This window comes from Oryx dammah, unplaced genomic scaffold (assembly GCF_014754425.2).
Source record: "Oryx dammah isolate SB20612 unplaced genomic scaffold, SCBI_Odam_1.1 HiC_scaffold_2, whole genome shotgun sequence".
Classification (NCBI taxonomy): Eukaryota; Metazoa; Chordata; class Mammalia; order Artiodactyla; family Bovidae; genus Oryx; species Oryx dammah.
Window position 1 is genome coordinate 69,567,488 of NW_024070186.1, and position 17,045 is coordinate 69,584,532.

At 37.0% G+C, this 17,045-nt stretch overlaps 1 protein-coding gene across 5 annotated transcripts in view; it reads right to left on the reverse strand.

Annotated features, from left to right (window-relative positions):
- Positions 1-17,045, reverse strand: part of PEX5L (peroxisomal biogenesis factor 5 like) — a 209,721-nt gene that overhangs the window by 112,655 nt on the left and 80,021 nt on the right. For all 5 annotated transcript variants that reach the window (XM_040251498.1, XM_040251488.1, XM_040251478.1 and 2 more), the window contains 2 exons: positions 11,192-11,303; positions 633-827 (listed from right to left, as the gene is read on the reverse strand). In XM_040251498.1, the coding sequence (XP_040107432.1) occupies positions 633-827; positions 11,192-11,303 (307 nt within the window). The remainder of the gene's footprint in view (positions 1-632; positions 828-11,191; positions 11,304-17,045) is intronic.

A 17,045-nucleotide genomic window follows, 5' to 3' on the forward strand; every position in this document is an offset into this window, starting at 1 on the left:
TCTCAGGAAAATGTGCAGTGGAGAGAAATACAGACTTTGAAGTTAATTAGAACTTGGCTCAAATTCCATCCAGCTCTTCTTCATACTAACTGGGATCTTGGGCAAATTATTTAAATTTGAAAACCTGGTTCCTCTCTCATTTCAAAGAGTTGTGATGACTTAATGGGATAATGTATGTAAATGATATAGCACAGTCCTGGACATTGTGAGTCACCAATAAATGGTAGCTAACATTATTGTACTGTGATATTTCCATGCATGTTACATGTTACTCTTCCATTTGGCTGTTCCTAGACCTTGGTTAGCATTTTCTTTTTCTAGATTCTCTTCCTCTCTAGACTGAATGGTCCTGGAGAGCAAGATTTGTATCTTATTTTCTTTGTCACTCCAGTGCCTAGTATGGTGTCTGCCATCTGTGAAAAACTCGATACGCATGGGTTGTATAAGTAAACATATAAATCCACACCAGTTCTACAAAGTTGAGTTCCCCAACTGCTACTTAATCTAAGCTCAAAGTGTGTCCTGCCCACTTTCCTACATAGACATCAACTTTTCTACTGCTTTGCCCACAGTTTTCATGTAATCTGGAGAATGGCATTGTATCAAGGCAGCAAACACAGCTATTGCCTTACTTAAGTCTAAGGATGCTGTCTCCGAGCCTCGGAGAGCCTGGCCTCTCTGCTCAGCATCTGCACTGATGAGGTCAGACCCATCAGCTTTTTTCTTGAGGGATGAGGTTTTTGATGAGGCCTCCAACTTCTTGGCTTTGGTTTGGGTTTGAGAGACAGGTTCACTCAAGTCAAGGAGATCTAAGCCTGTAGTCAATACTGTAAGAGAGAGAAGACGTTAAGATAAGCTCACTCACCGCTCTGAAATTCTTTTTTAAAAATAAGCTTCAGTTGGGTGCAGAAGGATTTTGTGTTTGCAGTATAGGTTAGAAGCACCAAATTAAATTAGCTCACCATTGATTTATCAAGACGGTTTGCATTTAGATTGGGAAGCATGCTGCATGTTCTCCTTTATTTGGCATGGTAGAAATCTGCAGAATAAGACTTAGACCAGTCGCACCAGTGATGAAGGTTTGAATGGAATTAAAGTGATAAAATTGAATCTGAGTTTAGGTACTATTTACTCGATTGCTTTGCTTTATTTATAAAGAGGTATATTTTAGAGTGAAGTTTTTTCCCAGCATAGAGTCAATGTATCATATTCTGAGAGATGCTTGCAAAACAGTGATGAGGAAGATTTGGTAAAGTTTCTAAATGTCTTTGTATTTTAATTTCAAACTGCTAAAGTATCTAGGGCATAAATGAATGTTGCTAATCATCTTTTATTTAATTAAGCACTTTACTCAGAAAATGGCTTGATGTTTGGGCTCACACTAGAGAGGTATTTCATAATCCATAGTTGATGAATAGGTACACATGTTAATGCCTTTGCTGTTTAATATGCAAATTTAAATTTCAATGTAACAAACCATAAAATGGTTACACTTTTACTTCCCAGCAGGTTGATTACATTGTGTTAAATACTCTAATGAAGGTAGAAATAAGAATTTGTTCAAATGCAAACTAGGCAAATGAGAATTAAAAAGGCAAGCTATGTAACTTTTCATTCTTTCTCTTAAGTGCAAGTAACTGCTGTTTGACTAGCTCATTGTGAGAAATGGAAAATTCCTATTAGAAAAGGTTCCTCCAGCTCTACTTCTCTTTTAGCCCCAGCATCCCAGAGACTGGCTTCTGAAATGGCCTGATGGCTTCCTGACCTAGGGTCTCTTTCCTGGCTAGCTTAGAAAAGCCACCAAAGTGGCAGGGACACTCCTTATGCTAACTCTTTCCAGCACTGTCTACAACAACCTCTGCACAGCCCCTTCTCCTCTTTGACCTCTTGGTTTTTCTCTTGGTAGGAAATGGATCTTTGTTGACATCTCAACACTCTTCCATCTATTTCCCCCTTGCATTCAATGCAGGGTCAGGGATTAATTTAGTTCACAACCAGGATTTCTTTAGTACTGAAGTGTTCTCATGAGCTAGCCATCATATGGGATCCTTAGGATAGGATATAAAACTTTCTATAATCTTGCTTTCTGATTTCAAGTATAAATCACAATGGTTGGGGTGTTAATGGTGAAGTGGAAAGACCAGACTCTGCCATTGCCTAGCTGTGTGACTTGGAGTAAGTTTATTGACATCTCTGAGTTTCAATGTCCTCACTTAATACATGCAGAATTAAGTCTCTGCATTAGATATGATATGACGATTAAATTATCTAATTTATAAATCAAATGTGTAAAGTGCCCAACATACTGCAGGTATTCAATAAATATTACTTCCATTCTTTGGTGGCCAATTTGTGATGCTTTTCTTTCCTTTTCCTTTATCTCCTGTTTCCCCCACTCCCCTCTGTTTTAGGCAAGAATCCTATCCATACACTGACAGAAACAGGAAAACACCCCCGGGAATAAAATGGCAGATGAGACAGGCTATTGGCTTTACAGAAGATGCTATGAAGTAAATTTATCATAAAATGGCCTGAAAGTGTCACCTCATGTGAGCTTATCTTGTCCCAGTCTTCCTGAGATAGAAGTCACTTTCCAGAGTAAGAGGCTCCGAGCCATGGAGGAATGTTCTGGCTGGCTCGGTGTCTAAAAGTTAAGCACGGCAAGCAGCCAGGGTAGGCTCAGATGCCACGCGTTTCATATCTTTTGAATGTTTAAATAGAAAATTCTAGGCCACTGTTAATGTTGGCGGGGATTCTAGGCCCACTGTGATTTCCTTATAACAGAAGGAAGGAAGTGAATAACAGTCTCTGAAATGCCATATATGCCTTTTTACTAATTGCACAAACAAGAATTAGTCACTTTCTCCTACACTTCTTTTAGAAGAAAATTATATAGGACTTGTCTGCTTGTAGATAGGAAGTACATTTGTTACAGAATAATAACTGATGAGTATTAATTTAATTCTATATCTGTTTCTCACCATTCAGAATAAATGTATTACTCAAGAGACTGAATTGCGAATTCAAACTTGGCTCAGTAACGTTCTTTTCCCCTCCAAGCTGTCCTCAGCACTTCCTGTGTTTGTTCTGAGGTCTCTGTTTCTTTGTTCTTTTCCTAGCAAATGTGAATCAACTGCTAGGCACACACAAAAGGCTTTATTTGTTCCTCAGTTGATGAAGGGGGTGCCTTGGAGGTTGAATGGCAAGCTTGAAGCAGAGAGAGTCTCTGAGGAACAGTTTCAAAACCATAGAAGGATGTGTGCAGCCTTTCACTTTCTGAAGAAAGACATATCTCATTTTAGCGAGGGAGTATATGAGTATGTGTGTGTGTGTGTGTGTGTGGTGTGCACTTTAGTTAAGACAAAAATAAAGGGCATCAGATGTCACTGTTCCATATGGGCTTCATAGATAGCATACCTTGGTATGGAAGGGGGTGTCTGCTCTACTGATATTCTCAATCTGATTTTAAATATTCTCTTAGGCACATGAAGGTTTGTGTTCCAGAATTTGTGTTTAAATTAAAATAATCACCTGATATATGGTGGAAGTGAAATTGTGTGTGTGTGTGTGTGTGTGTGTATGTGTGTGTGTGAGAAAGAGCAACAAGGGGGAGAGAGAGAGTGAGAGATGGGGGGAGTGAGTGATGGAGAGAGACAGTGAGAGATAGGGAGAGAGAGAGTGAGAGATGGGGGCAGAGAGAGAGAGAGCGAGAGATGGAGAGAGCTGGGGAGAGAGAAAAAGAGGGAGAGAGTGAGAGACAGGCAGAGAGAGTGAGAGATAGAAGGGGAGAGAGAGACAGGAGGAGAGAGAGGGAGGGAGAGGGAGGGAGGGGGAGGGAGAGGGAGGGAGGGGGAGGGAGGGGAAGGGAGAGGGAGGGAGGGGGAGGGAGACTAAGAGATGGTGGCGGTGGAGGGTGGAGAGAGAAGGAAACAGTAGGTGACTTGAAGATGCTATGCTGTTGGCTTTGGAGATGGAATACGGGGCCAAAGGCCAAGGAATTCGAGGTACCATCTAGAATCTGGAAGAGGCAAGGGAATGAATTCTCCTTTAGAGCCTCCAGAAAGAATATAGCCCTCCTGATACCTTGATTTTAAGATAGCTGATTTCCAGAATTACAGGATAATAAATTTGTGTTGTTTTAAGCCACTGAATTTGTAGCAGTTTGTTACAGCAACAATAGGAAACTAATACAGCTGGTAGATCAGTGGTCCATACAGGATTTAAACACAGTTCCATCATCCCCCAGCCTATGCTCTTCATTACTCTCTAGACTTTATGTGAACTTGGAGGCAATGTGCTGACTCCATTGATGTGGATTTGATTAGTTTTTGTTTAGCTACCAATTATTTGCCAGTTTGGGTAGTCTGAGGGCATAAATAGTTGGCAATCTCAAAAACTATTTTGTTGGATAACTTAATTCCATTGTGTGGAATTTCCTGAAGTTAGAAGACGTAATATATTATACAAGTTTTGTTTCCATCTATCTCAAGGACACTTGATTGAAAATCACAACCTATTGAACTGGAAGGCTCCTATAGGGCACTGAAGATGTTTATGAATTCAAGATTACTTGGGCCCTGGGAGGTGAGGCTGCTTAGAACAGTTTGGGCAAAATAGCACCTATTATGAAGCACTGATTTGATACTTTAATGGGAAGTCCAAGGGTATTAACACCACTACTGTATAATGAGCCTAGATTTTTAGTGACTTTCTCTAAAGGAATAAACCTACAGGGAGTGGTCAGAGAGGATCGACTGTGGACAGCCTTGATTGGGGCAGTCACAGAATGTGCCACAAGGAGCTGAAGGGTTTTCTGTTCTGATCTGTAAGTTACTCTGGCATTTTAGAAAACATGGGGTTACTTAATATAATGCTGACAAAGCAAACTCCTTTAGGAAGGATTTTGCTAGTGCTGTCAAATAGATAAATCGGACTTAAATAATCAACCAACTCTTGCCTTTTTATTGGAATACATAATTAAAGCTACTTCCCAAATTTCTAAGTTCTGTAAAGAGGCATGCCATTGCCTTCACGGCTATTTGGGCTTTATATATGTGTATTTGGGAGACTTCCCAGTCCACTGGTTAAGACTTTGTGCTCCTAATGCAAGGGGTGTGGGGAGCTAGATCCTGCATGCTGCAACTAAGACCCAGTGCAGCCAAATTAAATAAATAGTTAAAGAAATATATTTGGAAAAATTACACTAATTTTGCAATTAAGATATTTAATTAGGTGGCTGTGATGGCACTGTGAACTTTATTAAGGATATTTTCCTGCATATATAGTAATCTACTCTTTGATAGATATACATATCTCTTACCAAGGAGTAATATTAGTTTTTAAATTATGAAAAATATTTCCTCTATAGTAACTGTCCATATAATAGCTCAAGATTATAGATAACTTTTTCTGGCTATGTAGATTGATAAATGCAAACAAAGGACCTCTGTTCTTCTTGCTCTCTAGAAAAGAGCTTTTCCTGTACTTTGACATATATAAAATTTGGGGGGAGATTATATGATAAGAAATTATTTGCAAGTTTTATAGTAATTACTTGTCTTAGAATATAATTATCATCTTAAAAATATCTGCTTTCCAGTCACTTTCAGAGCATTTGATATATGCATTGGTGTATAATATGTATTTATTTGCCATTTAAAAATCAAGAATATTAGTCATCATAGCCTACCTACAATTTACCAGCTGAGCCACAAGGGAAGCCCCCAGGTTGGCTTAAAACTCAACATTCAGAAACCTAAGATTATAGCATCTGGTCCCATAACTTCATGGCAAATACATGGGAAAACAATGGAAACAGTGAGAGACTTTATTTTCTTGGACTCCAAAATCACTGCAGATGGTGACTCCTGCTGTGAAATTAAAAGACGCTTGCTCCTTGGTAGAAAAGCTATGACCAACCTAGACAGTATATTAAAAAGCAGAGACATTACTTTACCAACAAAGGTCCGTCTAGTCAAAGCTATGGTTTTCCCAGTAGTCATGTATGGATGTGAGAGTTGGACTATAAAGAAAGCTGAGCACCAAAGAATTGATGCTTTTGAACTGTGGTGTTGGAGAAAAATCTTAAGAGTCCCTTGGACTGCGAGGAGATCCAACCAGTCAATCCTACAGGAAATCAGTCCTGAATATTCATTGGAAGGACTGATGCTGAAGTTGAAACTCCAATACTTTGGCCACCTGATGCAAAGAACTAACTCATTTGAAAAGACCCTGATGCTGGGAAAGATTGAAGTTGGGAGGAGAAGGGAATGACAGAAGATAAGATGGTTGCATAGCATCACCGATGCGATGGACATGAGTTTGAGTAAGCTCCGGGAGTTGGTGATGGACAGGGAAGCCTGGTGCTGCAGTCCATGGGGTCGCAGAGAGTCAGACATGACTGAGTGACTGAACTGAGCTGAACTGAACCTACTATTTAAGGATTCAGTTTGAGAGGGCCAAGGAATTAGCTGTCTAACTAGATTACAAATGAGTAAAAGACAATTTAGGAAGTTCATGGCCCCCAAATGGAATGGAAAACATCCTTATTTGATCAACTTGAAGTTATCATCATTGGAAGACAGAAGTTAATCCCAATATAGAAACAATTAGAAAGTAAAAACAAAAATGAAATACATAGGAATAGAATTATTATCTATAACTTTCATGAGGTAGAAGATCGATATGTTCTTTTAGTGTCAGAGAGAAAAAAAACCTGTCATTTGACTGACCTTTGGAAGAGGTAATTCCTATATTGTTTACTCTGTGTTATTTTATATAAGAACTATATTCCTTAAATATTTAAGGAGTTGTCAAGATGGTGGCACACTGGATTTATTTTTCACTGGAAGAAAATGCCAAGCATAAAACCTCTCATCTTAATACAGCTCTTCTCAATATGGTTCTTCAAATTTCTCTTTGGTTGACTTGGTACAACTTGCAGCAGGTTTCCCCCATATTTTACTATAAGATTGTCTGCTATCCATTCATTAAATGTAAATACATACATAATGTTTGGGATGTACTAGACAATGTTCACTGTCTGTCCTGATTTTGCAAGGTAATTTCATACTACTCTATAAAATGATGATATTCCATTTAAAATGACTATTTATTAAAAATTTGGGCAGAAAATGATAATTGTACCTTTTGCCCAGAAACTTTAGCTATAAAATTATCGTACTGCATTAGAATTCTTTCCAAGGTGTTTGTATGCTAAAACTTTTCCTTTTTTAAAAAATGTATAATAATGTGAATTGTGTTGCATATTGAGATATAAACTGCAGGTTTGTAATAATTTAAAAAAGAACTATAATCCTTAGGGACTGACAAAAATATAGGGTTTCTGCCTTGAAATATATTTTTAAGATTAAAAAACGTACTCTCAAAGGAGAGTCTTCCTTAAGGATAAAAATCTGTGTGACCCAGATGCACTGAGTGCTAAGGCTGAGAAATGAAAAACCTATAGTCTCAACATACATTTCTGAACCTCTTACTTTGGAGGGTGTTATGGATCAAATTGTGTCCCCCCCAAAACTCATATGTTGAAGTTTTCACCCCCAGTACCTCAGAATGTAACTTTATTTGGAAATAGGGTCATTGCAGGTGCAATTAGTTGAGTCAGATTGGAGGAGGGTGGGTCCCTAATAAAGAGAGGGCTCTTCTCATAGCTCAGCTGGTAAAGAATCTGCCTGCAATGCAGGAGACCCTGGTTTGATTCCTGGGTTGGGAAGATCTGCTGGAGAGGAGATAGGCTACCCATTCCAGTGTTCTGGCCTGGAGAATTCCATGGACTGTAAAGTCCATGGGGTTGCAAAGAGTTGGACGTGAATTCTCCAAGCCAGGCTTCAGCAATACATGAACCGTGAACTCCCAGATGTTCAAGCTGGATTTAGAAAAGGCAGAGGAACCAGAGATCAAATTGCCAACATCCTCTGGATCATTGAAAAAGCAAGAGAGTTCCAGAAAACATCTATTTCTGCTTTATTGACTATGCCAAAGCCTTTGACTATATGGATCACAAGAAACTGTGGAAAATTCTTCAAGACATGGGAATACCAGACCACCTGACCTGCCTCTTGAGAAACTTATATGCAGGTCAGGAAGCAACAGTTAGAACTGGACATGGAACAGACTGGTTCCCAATAGGAAAAGGAGTACGTCAAGGCTGTATATTGTCACCCTGCTGATTTAACTTATATGCAGAGTACATCATGAGAAACGCTGGACTGGAAGAAGCACAAGCTGGAATTCAGATTTCCGGGAGAAATATCAATAACATCAGATATGTAGATGATATCACCCTTATGGCAGAAAGTGAAGAGGAACTAAAAAGCCTCTTGATGAGAGTGAAAGTGGAGAGTGAAAAAGTTGGCTTAAAGCTCAACATTCAGAAATGAAGATCATGGCATCTGGTTCCATCACTTCATGGTAAATAGATGGGGAAACAGTGCAAACAGTGTCAGACTTTATTTTTTTGGGCTCCAAAATCACTGCAGATGGTGATTGCAGCCATGAAATTAAAAGACGCTTACTCCTTGGAAGAAAAGTTATGACCAACCTAGATAGCATATTCAAAAGCAGAGACATTATTCTGCCAACAAAGGTCCGTCTAGTCAAGGCTATGGTTTTTCCTGTGGTCATGTATGGATGTGAGAGTTGGACTGTGAAGAAAGCTGAGTGCAGAAGAATTGATGCTTTTGAACTGTGGTATTGGAGAAGACTCTTGAGAGTCCCTTGGACCACAAGGAGATTCAACCAGTCCATTCTGAAGGAGATCAGCCCTGGGATTTCTTTGGAAGGAATGATGCTAAAGCTGAAGCTCCAGTACTTTGGCCACCTAATGTGAAGAACTGACTCATTGGAAAAGACTCTGATGCTGGGAGGGATTGGGGGCAGGAGGAGAAGGGGATGACCGAGGATGAGATGGCTGGATGGCATCACTGACTCTATGGACGTGAGTCTGAGTGAACTCCTGGAGTTGGTGATGGACAGGGAGGCCTGGCGTGCTGCAGTTCATGGGGTCGCAAAGAGTCAGACAAGACTGAGCGACTGAACTGAACTGATCTGAGTGACTTTCACTAATAAAGAGAGGAAATTTGGACAGAGACTGCATGCATACTGGAGGGACATGCATGTGAAGGTTAGAGTTATGCTGCCACAAACTGAAGAGCTACCAGAAAACAGGAGAGAGGCCTAGAGCAGATCTTTCCCAAGTACCTTCAGAGGGAGCATGGTCCTGCTGACACTTCCTGTAGACTTGTGAGACAACAAATCTCTGTTTAATCCACTCATTTTGTGGTATTTTGTCATTGCAGTCCTAGGAAACTGATACAGAAGGTAATACTAAAGGTACTGGGATCGCAAGAAGTTACACATGCTTTTGATTTTTTTCCTCCAGTATCTCACAGATCTCTCTGTTATATGTCAGAAAAATCAAGGTGAAAGGCAGCTTTTGAGTTGGAAATTATGTTGCTCTCTCTGGTGAGTCCTTCCTTTGCGACTTAGTTCTTTCATCATGGGGAGATGCAGAGGGTACTGGAATCAAGATCTGAGAATTATGCTTTGTAGCTTTTTCCTAAAACAGCAGGAATTTCTCTGTGTATCCATTCTCATGGATTTTCTTGCAATTAGAGACAGAGGCTCCTCTGTATTTTTCCAGAGGTTAGCTCAGTTTTGGGGCAGTAAGCTCCAGTTTCAAAGAAAAGGAGGATTAAGCTGATCTGATAGGATGTGAACTTGTCCTGCCTAAAATGTACCAAGTACAATTTTATTTGCTTGACTACTCAAAGTGATGGTTGAATTTAGAAAATGATTGCTTTGATGTGATATAAAGAGTTACTGCATCTGTAAAGGGAAGTGTTGGTGTCCTGTTCTCACCCGATATCTCACAGTGATGGTAACATCTGTTAGAGCTTACATGGTGTTAGCACTTACATAGATTGCTTCATTTAATCTTCCCAAGTAACCTATGAGATATAGATCTTACTATTATTAGACAGATGAGGAAACAGATTTAGTTATGCAACTTGCCCAAGGACAGAGAGCTGCTAAGTGGCAGAGCTCGGGTGGAAATCACAAAGTTTAACTCCAGAGACTGTAGGCTACACTCCCACATAAAGTTCCGCTGTCTTGTTTTAGTTACTCTTATTGTTGTAATTTTTAGCATTTCTTAAAAACCACAATTTCCTTCATCTGTGATTTTCCTCACTTACTTAAAAGTATAATAAAACTATGCCAGGAAGCAGCCAGCTGAGGACATGATGGGGAAATGAAACTTTAAACAAGACAGTCTGTAATTATCCTCTCCTTTCCTCTTTAAATTCTCTCCTGCAATCCAACATAACCTTTCTTCTTTGATTCTGGACCTCATTCTTTCATCCTTATTTGAACAACATGCCTTTGAATGTGAATGATGATTGAATGAAATCAATGCAGAAAGGTTGCCACTGAAGCAGAAGGTGAAAAGCAGTTTTTCAGTCAAATTTGTTCTGGCCTCAAAGTAAGCAGGTGACTTAGTTTTTGCATCCGTGAGAATTGTTAAGTGCAGAGGATGCTGGAGAAGGTGTGATTGATACACTGGTATCCTGTATTCATTCACTGGATGACTACTTATTAGTTCCTATATAGATAGTTTAGTTTGAATACATTTAATTCCAGAACAGTGTTCAAATAAATTCTTGTAAGAAGGTAATTCTTGGTTACTTCTTACAAGTAACCCATTTATATGACAACAAGTGAAATTGTCTCAATAATATACCAGGTCTCTAGGACATTTTAATTGTCATTTCAATCCACTTAAAAGGGCTGCCTATATTTTTATTTTACTAGACTTTCTCATACAAAATATTTCCATCCAGAACTTGAAAAAACCTTACTCTGAAAGAAACACTTTTGTTTTAAAGATTTCCTATATGATGTGACTTGAGATGCAATGATGTAAATACGAAAATTGGCACTGAAAAATGATTCATTGCTAATAGTGGTACTTTAATGTTCAGCAAAATTGGTTGCATAATATCCAATTGACGTTTCTTAAATAAACAAAAGTGATTAACTGCTTTATGTTGAAATAAAGTTTCATCTGGTTGCAAACATTATTCTCCACTTAAAATGCATTGTGGAAAGAAATGTGCCTTTTTTTACTGTGAAAATTAACTACTTGAGGATAAGTTAAAAGTGAAAGAATTACCAGCTGTGTTGGACGTCACTGGCCTTGCTATTGCCTCCGATTTGGTTTCACAGAGAAAGTCATCGATGGAGGGACTCAGGAGGGGTCTGCTTTCTTGCTGTTCATTCACCAGCTGAGAACAAATGAACACAGATGTTAAAGGCCTTTGTCAAAGTCCAGAATCAGATTAATTAAAATGCAGCCTTGCAACAAAATAGGAATAGCAAGCCTCCCAAAAAATCAATCAATAAATAATAGGTAGGGGCAAGAAAGGAAAAAAATAAAGTCAAGGAATGGGGAAAAAGCCTTTTAGCACTGTCATAGTTTTGATGCAGCAAACTTTAATTTTTAAAGCTCAAGCTTTTTTTCTCCTCCTAGAATGGTTTCAGAATTATTCTCTAACTTCACTATGTAAAATATGACACCTATGGAATCATAGTTCCTGAGGGCCAACCTCACTTTTCACTTGGCCAAAAAGCTCTTACTGAGACCTGGAACAGTGGCTTCAGACCTTGAGGTGACACATTCTGGTTAGGACTGGTCCGTCAATGCTGTAAGAGCGCACACACACACGCACAGAGATCTGCGTGTGTGGAATAAATGCTCTTTTTCTCCCTCTCTTAAAAAGCTCAAATCACCTAAAGGTACACAACCTCCCTTACATTTCCTTGGAATTAAAGTAGAAAATATTGCTATGTTAACTTGATATATATATCAAATATATATATATATATTTGTGAAAATCTGCATGTAAAGTAGATTTCTGTCAGTTCAATTCAATTGGCTTATTCTCTAATTTAAGAAATCTTTCAGTTTGGTATTTATTAGGGCTCATTATCACTGGCAGCCAACTATTTACTTCCAATTATTCTGCACTTCTTTGAATCCAAACATTCTTAAGTTCTGTTTCTATGGTTAAGGGAAAAATTACACCTAAGATACACAAGTGGTTAGCCCCCAAATGAACTGTCCTAGTTTTCTGGGAGTTTCTATCTTGGCCTTTCTTAAAATGGGCATAGTCATCTAGTTTTCTACTTGTTATAAGAAAAAATGTCCCCAAAAAATCTCTAGATTTTTGAAATGCTTATTTGCAAGGCTGTATTTTAGGAGACACATAAAATAACAAATGAACTGTTTTGAAGTATTGCCAAATCAAAATATGTTCTATGACTCACTTTCACTTCATTATTTCTCTGGCATTGTTAGTGGTATTATAGCTTAGAGCTTATGGACAATGACAAGAGACTTAAATAATGGTAAATATGGGAAGAAAAATGTAATTCTACCATTGGAGAAGGAGGAAAATGGAAACATTTAGTGATTATTTGGGGATGAAAACCGAGAGGCACCTTTAGTAATTTTACACATTCATGCTATTAGCCTAGATAAATCTCAGATCTTCACTACAGTCTAAATTTTGACATAGTGTTGGCAATTTAATTTTCATACATATTAATTTGTACATTTTATCCAGGGCTAAGAATTAATGCTCATTTTCTTTTGATGTTAAAGTTACAGAGATAGAAAATTTTTTGATTATTATAAGTTTTAATATTACTGTGTATGTGATGGGTTAGTCACTTAGTCATGTCCGACTCTTTTGCGACCCCATGGACTGTAGCCTATCAGGCTCCCCTGTCCCTGGGATTCTCCAGGGTAGAATACTAGAGTGGCTTGCCATTTCCTCCTCCAGGGATGTGTATAAAGGCTTAACAGATTTCTGTCAATTATCTGAGGTCTGTGTTGGTAGTAACCTTTCTGGGGAATGCTCCTTTAATCCATGAATAAAACTCCTGAGCTTCTTTGCATTTTGTCTTCTGAATTTGAACATTCTTAGATATCACCATCCTATTTAAATGAGGTTTTTTTTTTTTAATGTTGAGGGACTATGGGTCTTTCATGTTTCTGGGATAAAATATATTAGAATTTTTGTAAATGCCATGGTTAAAGCCAGCTCTTCTGAAAGTATGATTAGTTTTCCAGGATCTGTTTTTCATTTATAAGTAGTTCATGTAAAAACTGTGTTAACACAATTTCTTAAAGAACCATATATTAATGTATATTTCTTGGTAGAACTTGCCCTTTGAACTCTCTGTACTTAGTGTAATGAAGCCATCTAGTAGGATGTCACCATAGTGATGTGGTTCTGATGTTGCAACAGTGCCTCCCTCTAGGCTGTGCCATTCTCATGGCTGTCAAGAGACAGCTGGATTCTGCTGTGCTATAAACATCATGGAAGATGAAGGTCACCATCAAGTATGACCCCGTGCCATACTCATAGAATTACTTGTAACAGGCTTACATTTATTATGTTGTGCATTCTGATCACTAGGTCTTATTGACCTAGGTTAAAGTAAAAACATGCAAAAACTCAATGCAACTTTGATTTTAAAATATGTATAAATATGTATTGTGATGTCATAACTCTTTGTCAGCCATTATTTCTCTGAAGAAGTCTGATTTTGTTGATAGAAAACTAAGAAAAATTTATTCTCTTAGTCATGGTTTTGAGAAATATCAATTATTATGTAAAGATACATAGGTTTACATTTGCACAAAACTCTCCTTATACTTTTTTTTTTACTTTGGATACAATTAAATTCCTTTGTAAATAAAAGGACTATTTCCAAATCACAGTTTTGTGAGTAGACATGTGGAATTTAGACCTAGATTATCTGTAGTTTCAGAAAACCAGGGTATTAGATTTCTGTAGATACTTTTAGTTGTAAACACTGAAAAATTATAGTCTAAATTTGATAAAAGTATTCTAGAAAGTAAGACCTTTCCACATAAGTATCTAAATGGAAAAATGAAAGGACAATTAATCGAAAGACCTGTATTTTTAGGCATCTGCTTTATCAGAGGTAATAGTATTTTATTTATTTACTGAATCTCTTTTCTTATTCAAACTTCAGGCTTATTGTCTAGAAAAAGAACTTCTAGCACTCAGATTTTTTCAGCATAGGAAGAACACCAAAGAGAATGTTGTTTAGAGAAACCCTAGACAGCCCAAGACTAAGGTGTGGCTTTTCCTTATAAGGTCTTTTTCATACCTACTGTCTTGTTTGTGACCATATTTCATCCCTGGACTGGAGTTGTTACATCTGTCCCATTCTCATAATTGAGCTCTTCCTGTGATTTCCTTCCATAGGTAACATATCAAAGAGGAAACTTCACATGACTTTCTGAGTCTGCTTTTCAAGCTGGAGTATAGCTTAGCTGTCAGGAAATGCTGAGCTTAGAGTAGGGGATTGAGGCAGGGCTCAGGGGTGAAGAAGAAGAAGGGCCTAATTTCAGATTGCATGGAAAGGTAATTTGGGAGCTGAAAGTTTTTTGGTTCTGATTGAGATATGGAAGATGAAACAGGAGATATCATGAGAAACACCTTTTTCTTACAAGTTCTGAGGTCAGAGGCTATGTCTCTCATATTTATATCCTTCACAACTTTGAATAGAATGTCTTTATCTAAAAGGGGCTCAATCAATGGCTACCAAATAAAAATCTCTCTAAAAAAGCCCTATTCTGAACTGTATCTTCAGTTGGATGAATTTAAAAATCATTATTTTATCCATATTTAGCCCTATTTAGTTTTTATTTGTATAGATAAGAATGACTTTTCACGTGCCCCTATCCTGATTTTCAGAAAAATGTATGGCTTTCCTGTGGTGACTTGAGGATAAGCTAACCTTTTAGGTCCTAAAGGAATATTGTAAATGAACTGAACCCCCCAAATAGTTCCCCTAAGCTTTACTTCCAAATAGTATACCATTTATTCTGTGTCTATTCATTGGTAGGATATAGGTTATTGACTTTCTCTTAGAATTACTTCCTTCAGTTTGAAAATACTTTATGAACTTACCTCATTTCATCCTTTTGGCACAGAGTATATTGATGTTATAAAACAATAAAAGGTGAGTCAAAAGGGTTCCAGTTTTTTTTGTTTTTGTTTTTTTTAATACTGAGTTGGAGTGATTCAATTTGGGTTCAATCAGATCAAAACTGAGTTAAAATGACCCACTTCATTAGTCGCTAAAGACCTTTGTCTCAAATTTACATTTAAAATTTTCCTTTATTATCCTTCTTTGTCCTCTTCTCAATATTTAGATTACTTCAAAGGCTTTTCTAATGGTGATAGAATCTTATTTCTCTTTCAGAACCCCAGTCTATTGACACACTGTCTGGTAACCTTTTCCAGTGCTAAAGCAGTGAGTGCTTTTTTACAGCATCTCCATGTTCCCACACTTTATCTAGTTTTATAACCTTGGTTCTATCTGTTTTCCTCCCTCTATACTATAGTCTCTTCAAAGGTAGAGACCTTATCTAATTAATTTTTGTGTCTCATTTAGAAATTTAATAAATGTTGGCTGATTTTATACAGCCTAACTGAATGGTGACTCATACAAAAGAATGATCGCATGGACTTTCTCAATTTTGTACTGGGCTTGATCAACTCACAGAGAGGCCAGTGGTCCTCAGAAATGTTTACTAAATTCCTGGCAAATTTTAAGCTACAAATCTGAGTCCATTTTTCTCTACTGTCACATCACTAAAATGCATGGAAACCTAGAAGTACATAAAGGAATATTTGCAAATGTGAGGCTTCTACCAGTAAGTCTAAAATGCAGAGTGAATTCTTAATGAGAAAAACTGAAATAAAGGCAGGGACCTGCCTCATTGCATCTTTGGAAGCAGGACATGGACCAATGCGAATGTGAAGCCGGTGACACTTCAAGAAATAACACCACTACCTCAGGGATTTTAAATCAGAGATATGAATTTGGAGATTTTGAGGGAAAACTCTTACATGATCAATGGACATGGAAACAAAAGGAAACAGAAGTAAGAAGATAGGTGAGAACTTGCCTGTAGGAGCTTCTTGTCACTTAGAATTCAAAAGCCTATTGAACTTTTACACCTTCCTTGTAATCGTAGGTTGTAAATGACATATTCAGTGAAATGCCTTCAACTTACTTGTGACTCAGTCAAAGCAGTCAGTTGATGTGACTAATAATAGCCACTCAGGACCAAATTGATTCTTATTTTATATCAATACTGTGTTCAGTGTTGAGCAAAATGCAGACAATATTACCCAATTTTAATGAATTACTGCCTGTTTTAAAACTTTGTCTAAAAATGCATTTGCCTTAGTTCAACTTGAATTTCCTTAATATAAATGTTAAAAATTAAATTATTAAATTAAAATTAAATTATTATCTGATCTAAATACTTTATACTTCACAAATCTTTATTTCTGTTTTTAAATACTGCTTGCTACTTAAGCTCCAGTGCATTAAAGATAGCTCATTTTGTGACTAAGGTCTAAGTTTATTTATCTTTCAATAATATATTGCTTAGGTGTTTCATTAAAAAATATAGAGCTAAAGTTTGTGATAGCTTATGTTACTAAGAATTAACTCCAAATTCAAATACATTTTAGGTGACAAAACAAGATCTGTAAAGGATTCATTTTTCTATAATTTTACACTTTAGATTGATAATCTTAATCTCTTGTTTTAAAGTAAAATATTCTGTTTTTTAAAAACATTTTAGTACTTAAAGAATAATTTTAAGTTAAAATATCGAAGCTAATAAAGAACAGTTGACAAATATCTCATATTTATAATGTTGATTAAAAATTTGTAAAAATATACCAGTCTTTTCAACCTTATTTAAATAATAGAAACAATTAAGATTGTTTTGTTTTTATATAAATAATAACACAAATATGTTTTCAATAGATACATCTTTATATATTTTGAAAATTCCTTTATTATTTATACTCTCTTGATTAAAAGTATATGTCATTTGTTAAGTAGATTTTGTTCATAGTTTTGTAATTAAATTGTTTATGGCTTTATTAGTCCTATCCAAGATT